The sequence below is a fragment of the Amia ocellicauda genome, chromosome 8, assembly GCF_036373705.1.
Source record: "Amia ocellicauda isolate fAmiCal2 chromosome 8, fAmiCal2.hap1, whole genome shotgun sequence".
NCBI classification, from domain to species: domain Eukaryota; kingdom Metazoa; phylum Chordata; class Actinopteri; order Amiiformes; family Amiidae; genus Amia; species Amia ocellicauda.
In genome coordinates, this window is record NC_089857.1 from 19,583,902 (window position 1) to 19,602,232 (window position 18,331).

The following is an 18,331-nucleotide window of genomic DNA, read 5'->3' on the forward strand; positions in this document are numbered from 1 at the left end:
ATGTTCTTGTTGCATACACCTTCTTTTGATTTATATATACACATATACTAATTAATCGATTAATCACCATGGAACAAATCAAGTACTGCATTTAACAGGAAGAAGAAGAAAAATAAGTTGCCTCAAAGGGACAAATGTATTTGAAGAGAGCATTGTAGAGACTGCTTTGCTAATCAAAATCAGTTTCCAGAAGAGTCCAGACTGCAGAAAAATAGCATCTGATTATCATTCGAGCCTGGAGAATCAAATATATGATATGTATCACAAAGATAAAAAAAAAACACAGCTTGAGACCCTGAAGTAAAGGTTACTCAACGTTGAGAGATCTTAAGAAATTCTTGTTGGATACATCTCTCCATGCCGGAGAATGAGGGTTGAGATTAATTAAGATGTATGCGACATGTTTCTGACTGATGTAGGCCTTTGTAGACTTATTTAACTTTATTTAACAAATATGATAAAATACACTAATAGCACCAAAACATCCGATTACAAATGATAAAGTTTTCCACCGAGACTGTATGTTTCCTCCCTGCATGTTTTGAATATCAATGTAATTTCAAACACGCTGACACAAGTGCACTTTCGATGAACTTACATTGCTGGCAGACTTATTTCCTCTGTGGTCAACAAAGGATAGTGAATCAAGGTTCAAAACAACATGCATCTCTATTTTGTGCATGTCAATGCTCACACAAAACTACTGCTCAGTACAAGAAGTGAGTTTCCAATTTTAACCAAGACTTTTCATCCATTAAAGTGGATTCCGAAGACTCTCAAGGGATAAAGTAATCTAAAGTAGGACAGTGCTACAATCTGATGGGCATTAACTTTTTTGTCTTATGTTGGGCTCGTGGGTGTGCCCATGGACAGTGGCGGGGAGACCAAAACCACAGCCTTGGATTCCCCAAAGCAAAGCAATGCTGGGACTGGTTTGGTTAAAGTCAGCCAAGGGATCCACATCCCAGCACTGAGGCATCTCTTTGTTTAACGAGTCTGGCCCAGTGTGAGGGAGAGCAGGACTGTTCCTGTTCAGGTTCATAGTAGGAATAAAAGAAACAAAACGGAAAGACGGTACTTCTGGTGACTTCGTAGCTGTACATTTCCACTGGTAGGGTTTCTCCTGTATCACTGGGCAGTATCATGAGATCTGGTTTGATGCTGAACTCGCAATTACTTAATCGGACCTTGCAGATCAAAGCTGTGAGATCACTGCTATGCGGCCCCTGCATTCCCTGCACTGGCATCAATGGATCCTTACTTTCCTTGGCATTATGCATATGGAGCTCTCCAATGCTCGGATGCATGGTGTCAGGGAGGGGACTGTGTGAAAGCACTAGAGATATATGTAAATCAATACCAAATTTGATCATTCAGGTCGTGGTGATTTGTTTGGCCTCTAAACCATGAAGTGCTTCGGTGTCGTGTCAGCTGGGAACACTCCACATTGTTCCGGGGCGCGCGGTTTTGTTTCCTGCCAAAGACACCTGTTTAAAGCATTGATATGTAGATAACTTTAACCGTATATATTCTCGATAAATTCATTATTCCACCCTAGACTATCCTTCCACATTCTTTTGCTGCTTTGCCGATACTGTACCAGGAAATCCTCTTTGTTATTATTTAACACTCATCTAGTTTTCTTCTCGGTCTACTTCTCTCCTGATATTTCTAATATGCATCTTGACTGGCATTTGCAATTTGTTATGCCGTTTTTCCCTTCTGAATATCTGCCAGAACACACTCTCGTTCACCTGATATTCCTTCACTGATCTATTAAACCACTGTGGGCACATCTAGATTGTACTTAGCCAATTAATTTAATTATTAAGAGTTTGGCTGAGTTTAGCTACAGCGAATATGAATATTTAGAGAATCCCTGTAATTAGGTACAAAAGCAGACTTGTATCTACAACAGTATGTGGCTGTGGAAATGCTCTACTTACTTAAGGACTCCATAATCAGGTTTCAAATAGTATGAACATAAATATATTTTATTTTCAGACCAAGAATTATATCAGTCTGTTTTGGAGCAACATAATAAGATTACTTGAAAGCTGGCCTGTCTACACTGGCTGCCTCTATCTATTTAACTTAAATGTAAAAAACTAGATAACCTTCAGATAGAATTTTCTTTTGGTTCCATTGTACTATGTTTAAAGTTTAAATTATAACTTTATAGATTTCAGGAATGAACCCAGAAGAAATGCCCACCTTTCTGTTCACAGCCCTGTTTCGAGTTTCCTAATTTTGAATAAACATACCGTACGTCTTAAACTGCTCTCATCTGGATTGCTAATCCTCCACAGCTGTAGTTGGCATTAGCATCTAGTTGTTCCAAGATCCCAGCAGGAGAAAAAAACAGTAAATTGTTTTTGAAAATGGGCTGGGAATTTCTTTACGGTTACAATGAGGGGGAAAAAAATGAAAACAAATCGCCCATATTGTGCAATTACGGTTTGGAGGATGAAAAGCACCACAACAAGCTTCCACAGAACAGAAAATCTACTATGCTCCAGAAAGACCAATATACATTTCCATAGCACTTTCCATTGAGGAGATTTCACAGAACCGCACTTCATTTTTAAATTCAATGAAAAAAATGCCATTTCACGGCATTACATGATAAAACCCTACCCCGTATAGTGTTACTTTTTTACGCCCACGGTCTACATCCCAGAGATTTCTGGCATGGTCTGGAGCACACGTAAATAACTGTGTGGAGCTTTGAGTGTCAGCCACACACCCTTCACGAACAACTGTGATGGAGGTCTGGGGTGATGAGGGAAAAAAAAAGATAAAAAAAAAAAAGGTGATTTATTGTCATAAACCCCCCCCCCCCCCCCCCGATTCCCCACGCTGCTCAGAATCGTGACACTGAAGTGGCTCCAATTGATAAACAGGCCTGGATGTAAAGACCAGTGATTGTTGCGTCATTTACACACACTAAAAGTACAGACCAAAACTAAAAGAAAAGGCTTCCAAAATTTCAGGCAGACACCTCCCAGATGTTTTTTGTTTCTGGGGCTGCATTGCCATACCCTGCAGTTTGGAATCATCCACTAAAATGTCTGACTTGAGACACCTCCCCCCACCCCCAAACACTTTCGACTAGAAGCACTTTTTAAAATGTACGATGCAGGAATCACAGAGCCGAGGTACAGAATGTGAAACGGGGACAGAACCTCTTGCAACCAAGGAGTCTGAGGCTGGCAAAGACAGTTATTAAAACAGTTTAGTTTCTCTTTATGAACCACAAAGCTGAAAACGAACACCAAGAACAGTATGTCTCCATAGAAAGTTGGGTCTGCCCAACTGTTCAAGCCCGTGAACTCAGCTCAAATTTTAAGCATTTATGACTGGCAAAGTAATGCTCCTAAGGTCTTGGTAACCATGGAAACCGCTCTCTCTGAATGAATTTGCCAGAAAAAGAAGATTCCAAATTCCTCCCCTAGCTGCAGGCTAAATGAGCGCATGCTTAGGCTGCGTTTTAAAACGAGCACATTAACCCATCCCTGACCAGCTCCGAAGGCCAAGCGGTCCCTCTGTCAAGCTCTCCTCTCTGAGATGGCGAGTGCAACATTTTCTCACGAAATACAGAACTTAGGCACATCAATGAATTACCTCTACGGGAAGATGATTTCTAAATCCTTTAAGTTAAATACTGGGGAAAAAAGGCAAGCGTAGCGACAACTTATTGCTAAAATAACAAGATATAACAGATATAACATGGTTTATTCTGAAACAAGCATGCAGACAAAACCAACACTTTGAGAAAAGACTCCTACATGTCTATCTCCATGTAGAATAAATTCAAATACTGTATTTTCTACATTGTTGTTATTATTCCTCATTTTTGTTCACTGTTAGATTGGATTAATAGGTCAATACATTTTTTGAATGTCAATGCACATCCTCTGGTCGCAGCAGAATTTCATACTAGCCTAGAAACTGCATTTGTATTGATTCCTGGATTCAGATTTGCACTAAATCTGATGAATAGCAGTTTGTATCTATTTATTTATCATATAATCATACTTAAAGAAAACAAATCACAAAATGTAGATTAACATTTTATTAAGTAAATATGATGTTAACAATATTTCAGTTATACACTAGGAAAATTAGCGCTAAATGCTTTGTCTAGCAAATGTAAGAAGAACTAATTTTATTAAAAAAAAAAATCTATTGTGGTTCATAGCAGTTTAAATGCTGTTTTATGACCTCAATAGAAGTTTAACCACTGGATATGTGCTCAAATATATCTCTGGGAGAGTTGTTTACATATATAAAACGACGTATCTCTGAAGAATCCTTGCCTCAAGCTATGAGGCCCCACCCCAGTGGTGGTCAACTGTACTCCTCAAGATCCACAAGCACTTCCTCTTCTCATTCTAACAGAGTTTACTGAAGGCAACTGACCGCTTGTTTAATACTGACACATTTATCCCATCATGGTGGTTTAAAGACACTGATCGTCCACCGTTGGTTATCTACACGCTAGGGGCAGATTACCTTGACCAGGGAATTTGTATTGGGGTCAAAAAATAAAATGTTCATGCATAAAGAAGTAATAAGTCAAGACTTTAGTCAGCAGCACTTGTCTATAGACAAGCTGACTGAAAAGTCATGAAGGAATACAACTGGGGAAAAACATAAATAGTGAATTTCAGGTATTTTCACAGAGAATAATGTTTTTTAAGGTGCATTTTTGTGGAGACATGGAGCACAATAGCCAATTATGCAGTAGCAATCCCTAGGAACATCAAAGACCATTGTGTTAAAAACTGAAATAGAGAAAATGGAACAGCTTCATATCTGTTTTTCAATAGAAACCGTCCGTGTTTTACTTTTTTGGTCACAATTTTCAAAAGAAAAATGTTACCCAGAAACTACAGCTCACAAACTATTTCTATATCAAAATTAAAAAAAATATATGGAATAAAATTAAAGAAACCTTTTTTACTTTCTACTGACACGAATAAATTCAGTTCACAGCTTTTCCACCTGACTAATTATTGACAACTGGCCAGACACTGTAAATCCGTTTTTTAAAACCGTAGCAAATACCCCGTACAGATTTGTTTATTTAGAAATCTATATTTATGGTGTGTTAATTGGAAGCTGCCCTCTGAAGCACACAATATTACAACCAGAAATGTGAAGCATTGGGGAACTTCTTTGAGCTTTAGCCGCAGATAAATTATAGCCACCATCCCACTGGATGAGAAAAATACTTCAGCCACACTAAACATCTTTATCATCAAAGTTCTCTGAAATGCATAAAAATAGTCTCACCATTCGTCATCTCGAAAAAGTCATAAAACCAAAAACCGAAAGATTTGTGAAATATTCTTTTGAGGTGTCCTTTCATGCATTCTTGTGTTTCTCATTACATTATTATTTAACATGTAATCTTACTGCTCCATGAATTATTATTATACTAATCAAGGAAAAGTAGAGTGATTTATAACTACAGACTTTGGAGAGTGCTGATCCACCAACCTCCTGAATACAGTGCCATGCGCCCACGCGTCGCACTATAAATTCGGAGAAATCACTGAAGCTAATGTTTTTCATAGTTAAAGTATCTATTGCAAACCAAACCCTTTGGTGTATTAACCATTTAAACCCAGAAACAGATTAAATACAGCTCTCGAAAGAATAAGAGACCACTGCAAAATTATCAGTTTCTCTGGTTTTACTATTTATAGGTATGTGTTTGGGTAAAATTAACATTTTTGTTTTATTCTATAAACTACTGACAACATTTCTCCCAAATTCCAAATAAAAATATGAATGGGATGGAATGGCTGCCATTCATGTATAGATGCTGATTTAAGAAAAATGTGCAGTGGTCTCTTAATGTATAATAGCAGCATGACAGCTCATATCTACCAACAATATAACCCAAAGTCACAAAGCTGGGTATATGAAATAAGCCTTCACTAAGACCAAGGGTTGGCCTCCACTGTCCTGCATGCATTGTGAGCAGCTTGCTTTGGGTATATGTCGGTTTGTCCCATTACTCTTGGCAAATCCACGTAAACAGAGAGAAACACCTTGTGTAATATAAAGAGCAAGTTGGGATTATCAACAAGCGAAATACATAAATATATAACCTGAACATGAAAGCCAACCCATACATCTCCCCAAAACACACAGCAGTTTTATTCTGAGACATGTTTGCTCTTGGTGTACACTTTGACAGCAGGCTGATGAGAGAAAGACTCATGACCCGAGGCAGACGGCTGCTTAAGAAGCTCTAGAAATCAGGGCTTTTGGGAGAGCAAAGTTCTGCTTGCGGCTCAGCACCGAGACGCTCAATCAAGAAACTCAAATTCTTAATCAGGGTTGGATTTTGAATTCCTTCTGCGGCTCACGGTAAATATGAATTTGGACTGAACTGCTTTTTGGTGGCGTAACAAGAGCCAAGAGATTAGCACCTCTTGCTCATTTACTATGAAAAGTTATAATAAAACGACTAGTGCAGTAAAACACTAATACCATACTGCTCTTTTGCAAGCCTTCAGCTCATTACGAAAGGCTAAAGTGTAATTAACTTAAATTAACTCTTTGTCAGGGTTTCGCTGTATACATTGGAATAGGCTAATTTTAGATCTCCATTCAAAATGAAACCCTGGTGGACCTTTCTTGAAACAATAGTGACATTTTGTGGCTGAAGAAGTGCTTGTTCATACATATGCCAGAGCTATTAGTCTAACACTGAAAAATGAAAAAGGTACACATAGCATAAATCTCCGTTCTTTAAATATTGGGCAAAGTGTTGCATTTGATCTAAATGCCAAAATCTGCAAGTTTTGCGCAGGCATGTTGCACAGCCACAGCTCTGACTTCTGCTTTGGGACGTCTGTGTTTGAAGTTTCTGACAAACAGCAGGCACAAAAGATTTGGTTGAAGAGGGTTCAAGAATGATGTAATCCTTCATTATGCAAGCTCCTCCGATCATAGTGAAGTCATCTTCACATTTCATCAAGTACAGCCACAAAACCCTGATACGCTTTGAACTCGCTGACCTCCTTCTGGCACTTACTCAAGACACATCTTTTCAGACAGTACTTGTAATTTAGCCATTTACTCTCCTGTAAGATTGCACTTTACATTTTGTCATACTACTTGCCTTGCTTTACTAATACTCTTATTGTTTATTTTGATTTCCCCTATGCTCCCTGTCCCTTGGCCCTTGACATCTTGTCTGCACTTATCAGTTTTTACAGCTTCTAGGATGTAAGACCCTTATATTGTTTACTGTATATACAATAGTCCATCTCATATACACTTGTGTAAACTGGAATTTGTAAAATGTATTATGCCTTGAATTGCACTGTATTATTGCACTTTGTATTGCTCTTATATTTTGTAAGTCACCCTGGACAAGGGCTTCCGCTAAGAAATACAAATAAATAATGTGAAATTCACTACTACAAACAAACAGAAAAAGGAGTGTTGTGTGAAACAGAGCTGGTAGACAGGTAAATGAAGGAACAAACCAGCCAACAGTGTGCTGTGTCAGACTGAAGGGACTTTTGCTGCTGTCAGACTGCAGTGCTTAAAATCATTACCAGTGGCAGTTGAGTACTGAGCCTGACTGTCAAGGCCAATAGGAGTGTCAGTGTTTCCATAATGGCAGCCAAATATTAAAACAGTCCAGTCCCCCAATCTAGCCCAGTACCACAAAACTAAACAGAAATGGCAGACCTTTGGTGATCACTGAAAAACAAGGTGGGCAAAGAGCAGAAAACAGTGCTGCTTCTAGGATATCCAGCATCACTTGGCCAGTCCTCCACAGTGATCGTTCAATCAGTGAAGACAAAAGCTCAAACACTTGATACTGGACAGAAAGTGCACTCTTTTAGCTTTGTGTGCTGAACACTGAAAACGTCTCGAGTAGCAGCTGTATTATCTTCACTGCAGGTAATATGCTTTTTTGCAGTTTTTGTTTTTTTTAATCTCCAAAGAATACGGTAGCTTAAATAAAATAAATAAATCAAAGCTTCATTCATTGCACCCCACTGTTTGACATGCACTGAAGCTGTAAAGCTTTTAAGGCTTTTATTGTGCAAATTACTTCACAAAAAGATTTTCTAAGGACACATTACAGCTCGCAGTATACTTACACTACAAATTATTTATCTGTGGCTGGCATTGCTGGGATTGCATCCTATTTTCAAATAGCGACTCGTCTTTAATTTTCACTTAAAAGCACAATACAAAAACGACTTTGCCATTTTGACATCTTTCCGATTAGCCACTTTTTAATGGCGCTAGTTTGACTAAAAAAAGTCACTTCACTTTAGACTGTTGTGCAGGTCCAGGCAGTGCATGCATATGATGAATTACAGGGCTTTGTCTTGTAGTTTTTGTTTTGTATTTTATATATATATATATATATATTCCCTGTAAATGTATCTTTCGCAATAGAAGAAGAGTGATACCTTGGCTTGTTTGAGAATAAACAATGTGGACCTACACAAAGAAAATCAACTTTACACATTGCAGTATTTGATTTTAAATTTGTAGTTTAAGATATCCAATGCTGTGTGTGTATATAAACTGAATCTGAATTTAGTATATAAGATAATTTTCCAAAACTATGACTGGACTCCCTTTCCTGTCTATAGTGGGTTTTGCATCTTTAAAATGTGCATTTACTGGGTGAAAATGGGGAGAGAATGATGTTCTGCAGTATAGACCTTCGCAGTGACATCTGGGAAACAGCAGAAAAGAAATCGCATTAGAGAATGTGCACAGAAGCCCCGCAAGGACACCGTTATCTAATCCTGATAAGGCCTTCACTTCCACGTCTGTCTTTTATGTCTCGTACCTGCTCAGGCCAATTATTTTCCTGTATGTGCACCATCTGCCTGTATTTAAAGAAGGTTTTCTCTTTTTCTTTTTTCAACAAAGCCAAATGTGCATGTTTCTATGTCGGCAGCAGGAGAAGGAATAACTCAAAAATGCCTCCAGTCTTCCATTCCAGTGAAACGGACTCAGAAACCATGAACGACCACAAAAGAAAAATAATGAAGACCGCCACTGGTGTCCGTGACGGCCAGCGTGCACAGAAGAACGCATTTCACAGCTGAAACGGTTCCCTGTTCGTGCGTGTAATATGCTGTTGAATGGCATGTTCCCCAACGGTCTCCTCTGTAGCAGTCTTTGTTTCAGGGTACACGCTTTTCACAATTCACGTTTATTTTTAATTAGCCAACCTTGTTGATACATGTGACACACAACTCACTCACTTTTAGAGCATCATACACTGATTTAGTTTTGGATATACATGGTTACATTACTGCCATACAGAGGGTGTGTGTAATGCTGTATTGCTTTTGATTTGGCATCCAGACGAAGGAGATGCTGAGAGCGATTATGGTAAACGTGCTGCAAAGTCACTCATCCCACTGCTTGTGAATTCCCAGGCCACCATCGGAGCTTCTCCCATGTCAATCAGTCCTGTTTTACCACGTCTAACACAATTTCACTCTTGGTCATCTGCGTAAACCCGAAAGAACAGTATCAGCGCCTAAAGGAAATTAATGGGAGACCTGGATTAAATCACAACATGCCCCCGATGGCCAGTTACAAAATACAAACGTAGCAGTTGATAGCAGTTTTCCATTGGCTAACAGGCAAGCCAATAGCAGCCACTGAGTAGTGGGATGATTTGCGGCGGGTAGATCAAAGGTTCGATTTAATTAGGGGTATGATTTCCCCTTTCCATCAAAGGCTAGAAACTGCTCTTGTGTGTGAATAACTTAGACTGCTGGCCCTTCAGATTGGCACCGGATGCCTCACACATGCACAAACCAGGGGCACGACGGTCATTTTAGCTCCAAGAACACAGTAAGAAAAAGCCAGCCAAGATGGAGGAACAGAAGCACACTGTAGTCCATTTCTCAACAGCCTAACTGAAGAGCGCAAGCATGTGAATAAAAAATCTAGAGGGCTTAAACATTTAGTTTGTTTAATTACCTCAGTAGCTATTAGTGTTTGCTAACTGTGTGTAGGGTAGCTACTAAAGGTGCATCAAGTCCCCAAACATGGCATCTGAGAGGTGCATAAAACTGGGTTTTAACACATAACCTACTTTTAAAAATACTTTTTAAATAAAGCGCTTTAGACAACCGCGTGAAATTCATCACCATGGCAGTGCCAGACTCGATATGCACAGTAAGCAAGATACTGTCATTAATCCAAATCACGTTTTCCAAAAAAGTGCCAAGGTACAGTACGGTACTGTAGGCTGCCACTTCCTTAGCGTGAAGAGGGTACATTACTCACATCATGCTTCATCACGGTCTTAAACAAGCCGTAATGCATCACTCGCAATTAGTTGCCTCTCCTCTTACAGCTTCTCTGCAGGACTCGGAGTTGTCGTCCCTTATCATTCGTCTTGCTAACTAACGATTTCAGTAAAAACAGCTTCCACCTTGTCAGGAAGCGAGACGGGGGGAGGGACTGAGCCACACCAACCCAGAAATGTCCATTATTCAAAATGAAAGATTTTCAAAGCAGCACAACACTAATAAAAATCCCCAGATTGTTCCCTTCTCCCTCCCAGCTTCTTTTAATGTTTGTCTTTTTTCTCGTTGTTTCTTTTAAAAAAAAAAAAAAAAAAAAGCTGCATCACAATAACAAACGTTTCCTATGCTTTTCCTGACATTCGACATTCTGAAGTCTTTTCAGAAGTGGTTTTAATGCAATAGTACAAATATAAAAATACTCTAAATGGGAACAATATAGGCTATCAACAATTAGGTATCAGCAGCAACACTCTAGGCAAATTATTTGATAATTGTGCTCATCTGGCTTCATCACTAGATCTGGATCTACTGCTTAATGTCAGAAACCTTCGTTTGACTCTCACATCCATCATCTTGAACAGAGACAAACAGCCCAAATCATTTAGACTTGAATTTAAACACATGTATATAAACTACTAATTATTAGTTCTCTGTAGATAGATCATGGAAGGCTTCATGCTGGGCAAAAAACAATTACCCAACACATATTCTAAATAAAACATTACACAACTTGATGTAGTCTAAACATTCGCTCATGTAATTCAATCTTCTAACTTCAGGGATTGTTTCTACCAATCCATTTCTTGGGGAAAAAACACCAGAGACCACTACAAATCAAAGAAACGCTCAAACTCCGAGATGCACGTGATCATCAAGGGTAGGGTTATTTTACAGGAAGATATTGTCAGAAACCACAGAGGATTAACCACTTTCCAGCCATGCCTGCTTTTGGATCCTACACTTAATACAAGCTGGCTCCTCTCTGCCAGCTACTATAAACATAAATAATACTTCACAATTCAACTTCTAGCTTTTCACATGAGAACATCAATAACTAAGTTAGAAAGAGGCAGGGGTCAGACAACGGGCTATTTATCTGCAGCAGAATGCCTTCAGCTAAGAAACGGCATCACTGAGGTAGAATGCGAGTTTCATTCATGCTTCCGACTCCCACATTAACCTCAGGTCAAAGTGCCAACTGAAGAGTGTCTGTTGTTTACTGTGGGTTGTTACCTTGGCTCCAAAGGAGGAGATCAAACACAAGCAATGATTATCTGGAAGTCCAAGGCTAATGCTTTCTTAACCGAACCCTCGACTTTGAAATGTTACAATTGTGAAAAGCGGAGCAAGCACTGGCTAGGAAGGGTTTAGCCTTAGAATTATGAAAATGTTGTGGTTCCTTCCCAAGTCTTGAAACACTTTTGTTGGCAATGGCAGTGCTACCAGTTCTCTGGAATCTGCTGACGGTGGCTTACACTCCATGCGAATGAAAAACATGGTGGCATTCGTATGCAAAGGCTTAGGTTTCATTACAAAAAGGGCAATTACAGGTGGTACAGTAAAAACATATGGTACTTGTGTAACAGTGGGATATTGCTCAATCCCATGTGCTAACCTCAGCCAGGCAACATCTCAGTGACTCTGAACGCACCACCAGACTAAAGTCACTTTACTTTTATGGAAAGGATAAAATGGTTCTTGTTTTTTAATTGATGCTCTAGTCTTTCCACTCAAATGCCCTAAACCCCACTGAAACGTTATGGGATGATCATGGCAAGATACTGAAAAAAGGGACTTTCTGGGAGATGGGGACTGAAATGGCAACTAGTTTTGTCCTAGACGACCTGAAGAATGTATCAGCAGAATAGCTATGAAGGAGGAATATTTTGATGAGAGGTAAAGTGTAACAAGTCTAATTATAACATCACATATCCTTTTCAGAACGTTAACATATTATATTGTTGGTTGTTGAACTGTAATCTCAAAATACCAACATATATTTAATCTGGCCTCACTGAAACACAGGGATTGTAATTACTCCCTGGCACATCCCATGTACTGCTAAATAAATAAAGCATGTCTTTCACTCACATCCATATCATTCTAGCATTTAATTAAATTTTTAAAAAGGTAAAAGATAAGGTTAAAAACACATTGATAGAATTACAGAAGATATTCACCTATTCTCATTCCCTACCTCTGATGCCTGTATAACCTTTACTGTGAAACTACTGTAATGTAATCTCCTTAAAACCAGGTCTGTACTTGAACCCACTGCCCGTTTGCTAAATAAACATCCTCACCATTACAGTTTTCAAGATCAGAATCCGTGCAGCAAAGAACTGCTTCATGCTCAGACAGTATCACTTACCTTGTTGGGCTGAGGGTACGATACCCTCAACCCCCAAATGCATTCTGGGATCATTCTCATTTCCATGAAACAAATGAGGAACACATGCAACTCAGAGCGAATTATAAGAAAAGAGTGTGGTGGGGTGATGTATTCCACAAGGGTGTCAACCAAGCACGGCTCCTTGAAAAGGCTAACGGTCGTTCACGTTGCACTTACTCGTCGTATTTGATATGGTAAGTGACATCCTCCCCGCAGTCAGAGCAGTCCGTGTAAGACGTGGAAGGTGCAGTGTCCGAGTTAAAAGCAGAGTTTCCATTACTGTCCTGGGAAGAATGGTTTTGGTTTATTTCCAATTTGCCATTAGTCCTTTTGCTCAGCTTCCCACTTTTTCCCGTGGCCTTGCCATTCTGTCCCTTTGTGGCTTTGGTCACGTTCTCTATGTTTGCTTCAAACCAGGCACCTATACTGACATCCCTGCAGTCCACCAGTTCGTTAATCTGTAAGAAACAAAAAAAATCCTGCGTTATAAACTTCATGATCCTTCCCAGTAGCTCTCAGTAGAAATGTCTAACAGCAAAAAGCCACCCAGGAGAATTGGTCACTAGTATTCAAACAGATGAACAGATCTTCACCCTCAAGTTATTTAAACACAAAAAATATTCTATTTGCTTTTGAATTACCTGTTGGACTGTAGCTACAGGCTACATGTGTATACACAAATATGAAGTTACTGTTGAAATAAACTCATTATTATTATAGATAATAAATACTAATTGTTCTATGTTGGTTTAATAATCATAACAATTGTAACAAATACTCCTATGTCCCTCCAAGAAAGTATTAATACATACATACATACATACATAAGCCAGGGTCAGTCTTTGAAATAATAGTGTTCACAACATGCTAGACAGGTTTTTTCAGTATATGGAAGATCAAGAGCTGAGAAATGTAGAGGTCAACAGGAAACTTTTTGCTTTGACGTGCTTTGTTTTATCAAGTGCACCTCTGCAGACAGCTACAAAGCTACAAGGTTTGCCATTTGCAAAAAATACTTTCAGTCTTCATGATCTCTGCATATCGGTCTTCTAAGAAAAGTGAATGAATGCAGAAATGCTGCACGACTTGCAGAAAGGGAAGAATGAACACAATTCAAAAGCAATACATTTGGATTTCTCCTATTAGTCACTGAAGGGCACGAAAGGCAACATGCTACACAATCAGCAAGTGCGCACAGCCACCTGTCCGACTTTTCCTCAAGTTCCTGTCTGTAAAAAGGGATTTTTTAAATGTTTTTTGGACCGTAATCATCATGCCATGCCAAATATACCTCTCTTTTAATCTCTGTGCAGAAACTAAGCAAAGGCAATTTGTCGCAGTCCAGTGAAGCAGGGAGCAACTAGAACAGGAGATTTCCCACACTGATTAAACCAATGCACGAACCAGGATCAGAAACAAACAGGCAGATACTGCAGAGAACACACATACACAAACTAACATCCATAATGCATAACTGGATTCATAATATGCAAGCATAGCTCTCAAAAGCACCTCATGTGCAACAATTGACTACTTTGACTACTCATAATTCAACCTATGTATACTAAGCACACAATGAAAGACATGGGACATAATGTAAACCCAACTTTATCCCAAACAATGATGTGAGTACTACTGATGTATTTTCTAATCAATTACTTTATACGTCCCTTGGCTATCTTGGCATGTTTAACCACCAATCTCACCTTATCAATCTTCCTCATCAAATAAACGTGGCCTTTCGTCCTCTGGACACATCAGTGAACTCTCAAGTAAACTGACTTTGATCACTAGACTGACCACGATGCAGTCATATAATTAAACCCACAGTTTGTGATGGAAAATCCCCTAAACTTCACCAATTCCCTTCAACTGGTCATCTAAAACCTCCACTGTAGACATGAAATGAATTCGGTTTGACGCATTTCTTTAAGATTCACCGCACCGTCTCCTGAAATTCATGAATGGATTCGAGCATCACAGTCCGTGCTCAGATTTAGCTGCCAGCTTTGCAATGGAAAAATAAAAAATGCAATCCCTGTATTTTCACAGTCCTAGAATACAATGGATTTCGACAGTGAAAGCCAGGCCTACACCCTCAGCTGCAAGTCCTCCTAGTGTCTGCAGAGATCCCTCAAATCTCGCCGGATGTCTCTTAAAACTCATATTACATGCTGATGCACAAAAACCATTGAAATGTTACACTTTAGAAACTAAGCTTTATTGTTGCCACAAATGGCACTAAAGTTAAACTTGAGAATGGGTTACAGTATTCACATTTTGGCCACAGCATTAACCTACGAGATTATAGTTCAAAAACAGGCCTTCTAAAACCCCAGGGCTTTTATGTCAAAGTAATTTTTTCCCTGTTCACATAGGGATCTAGGTGTTAACTTCAATGAGAATTCCAATAAGACAGGCCCAGTTATGCAATGTTAGGGAAGTAATGTGCATATCCATATATCCTTCCCTCTGTTCAGAAGACCAAGAGAGGGTTATTATCTTATCCAATCTGTTTTGCAGTAATGGAAGGGTTGTGACAAATTCACACTTAAATGAGGGTGTTATATTTGGTTATTTTAACAGAATTATGTTTTTTTTTTTCTACATTTAAGAGTCTTGAATCAGTAATGGATTGTCACATTTGTAACAGACTCTCTCAATACTCAGGAATACATTTTATTTCAAACTGAACTCCTCGACAAGTAGACTTCCCTGCGGTTTATAAATGATCCCATCTGTAAGACTCAGTTACAAAGCACACAATCCAGCTGCATAATGAAACTGTAAAGTGACAAATACAATAATACAGACTTGAAAGAGCAAGAGACCCCTAATGCCAACAGCCTTGCAGATGTGTGGCTTTACTGGATGGTGACAAACCATCACGTGATGTTTTACCATTGGCGGTCTCAAGGGACCAGACTTTGACGTACATTATAGACAGGGATATCACGAGCGGTGACATTGGTTTACAAACTGGCAGGCACCAGAGCTTAGCTGAGCTCTGTTTTCCTTTACTTTGGCATCCGAGGAGAAGCTTTGGCAATGCAGTCTCAATTTTCCATAGTGAAAGGGAAAAAAAGAAAAGAAAAAGAAAAATCTTAAACGTTCTTTCAGACTTATTCACAAGCACTTAACATTTGAAAGGTGTTAAATGTCTCACAGCTACCACCCAAACCAAAAGAAACCTTAAATGTCATTAATATTCAGTTTGCTCATTTGTTTTCATATCCCTTGTCACTCATACAACTTCTTGCATTCTGAAGGGCATAGTATGTGGGATTTTTAAATATGTAACATATGTAACAGCCGCTAGACTACGAAGACAATACCTTATATGATCAGCTGCATACAATTATTCCCATTACATATTTAGATTAGAGTTATTAACTGTATTCTGTTACAGTTACTCAGTTCAGACAAGTATTGTAAATACTGACACTTCAAGAAAAACTTGGTGATTACTTTACGGATTACTTGGAAGACGAGACTTGAGCAAGGAAATTATGAGAATCTGCAGTGGTCCACTTGTAGTATTTTGGAACATTGTTTTTATTGATATGAAGCGTAGCTAACGAGCACAGGATTCATCACCGTTGTGTAAGAAGGCACAAATGGAAGCTGCCACAGACACTGATCTCGTCACACAGAGGTACAGACATGTTTATTTTAAAAGAGGACTATCAGACATGAATAAAGGAACTTTTGTATTATTCTTTTTAAGTTTAGGAATCTAAAAGCGACGTGCGTTGCTTCATGTCAAGACGGGACAGTGTTCAGGGGTGTTTTTGTATTTATGAATGAAATTACACCTACACATACATAAATCCTTGCAACAACAAGAAAAAGCCATAGGCACTGAGTTTAACACATTTCGTCAGTACACTTTAACAAAATACAAATACTAATGCAGTTACATCAGCATCCAGCAGGGATCTGGAGGAAGAGAGTACAGCTTTGTGGCAGCAGAGAAGCCCAGGCTTTTGTTGCATTCACAACACAACTTAAGCATTCAGGAACATGATTTCAGCTTTTCCCCATTTAGTGCCACACCGGGTGCATGATGACATGTTAATTCCCATTATACTCAGCTATTGGTAATTCAGGATTCAGGGTGGCAGAAATTTGCAGGATTCCCCCTCCAATTATGTTAAAAATGTTCACTAAAACCAAATCGATTATCAATTGCCTTGCTCTATTTCTACCTTTGTTTTGGAAGCACATCACTATATTACATAATAAATAATAATACGTAGATTTAAATTTATTTGGCAGAAATTCACTTCTATACAATATCTGCAGGTAAAATTGTACTTTTAATAGAATATCAAAAAATGTACTGTATTAAAAACTTAAATATACAAGATATATACACATTGTTTTCCTTATTGAACTCACCTTATGTTTTTGCAAGGTTTTTTTCAAAGTAAATTTGATTAAGTTACTGATTTGGCGTTTGTATCAGATTACATAACAAACAAGATCCTTAGTATTTTGTAACAGAATACTTTCTCAAAGTAACCCTCCCAACACTGAATACATTTTACGAGACAAACATCTCACATGGTTAACCACACAGAAAAGCAATAAACCCCACTGCCTTAGTCTATGGAGTTCAAAATTGGTTGCCAGTCCAATACCCTTCAGCAACTGCTCACATATGATTTCTAAGTATGTCATGTTGAATACTAAACAAACCAATATCAAACATGGCCATAATCACACCCCATGTTCTCATTTAAAACAGTTTTTCCAGAAGCACAGTTGGCAAATAGGTTTTGAAATGGGTATAGCAAGAACTGTTTTGATACTGACAGTATAAAACCGATCCAACTCCCCTAAGCAGACTGACACATTTTTAGTTCTGGAAATTATAATACCTCTGCACTTCCTGGCATGTAATGATCAAGACAGCGTGACAAATACCTAGGAGGGTAAATCTGAGTTGATTCAAACAATATTATTTTTCCTTAGAGAAACATCACAAAACAAAGAAATACTGTAATGAACTATATAAGAAACGTAATGTTGGATATGGTACTAACAAAATGCAGCTGCTAAAGAGGTCAACAGGAGAGTAAGGGATAATAGGGCAAAATCTCCCCGTGCCCTTTTTACCCATCGCTGCCTAATAAACGGTCCAATTTCACAGAGGAAAACAATCTTGCCACAAGGATTATGATCTCATTTAGGAACAAAACCCAGAGATGGCTGGACCGATGAACTGATTACATAAACCTGGGGTGTCCTTTAGGAATTATACATTCCTTTAAACAATCACCTGCTGAACACCTTTGAGAGATGATAATTGTGACTAATAAAGCAAAACTACTAAAATGTTAAGAATTCTTGTTGGAAAAAAAATACTAGCACTGCAGCCATCGCGAATGATGAGACGACGAAACGAGGACGGTGAATTCGAGAAGAGGAGTGGGTGAATGTGCCAGGGCCTGTACTTTGTTCTGAGACGGCTGGCTGACTGCATCGCCCAAAACTACAGAGGGCAAGTAGTTGGCAGTTGCACGTGGACTTCCTTGCCGATTCAAATTCAGCAGCTTCATCTTAAGCACCTGCTCTGCCACTACAAGGACCTGCAGTGCATGAAACT

General features: G+C 38.8%; 1 protein-coding gene across 1 annotated transcript in view; it reads right to left on the minus strand.

The window, feature by feature from the left end:
• Positions 1 to 18,331, minus strand: part of uhrf2 (ubiquitin like with PHD and ring finger domains 2) — a 63,797-nt gene that overhangs the window by 18,354 nt on the left and 27,112 nt on the right. Inside the window, exon 3 of the mRNA XM_066710568.1 lies at positions 12,898 to 13,178. Within this exon, the coding sequence (XP_066566665.1) occupies positions 12,898 to 13,178 (281 nt within the window). The remainder of the gene's footprint in view (positions 1 to 12,897; positions 13,179 to 18,331) is intronic.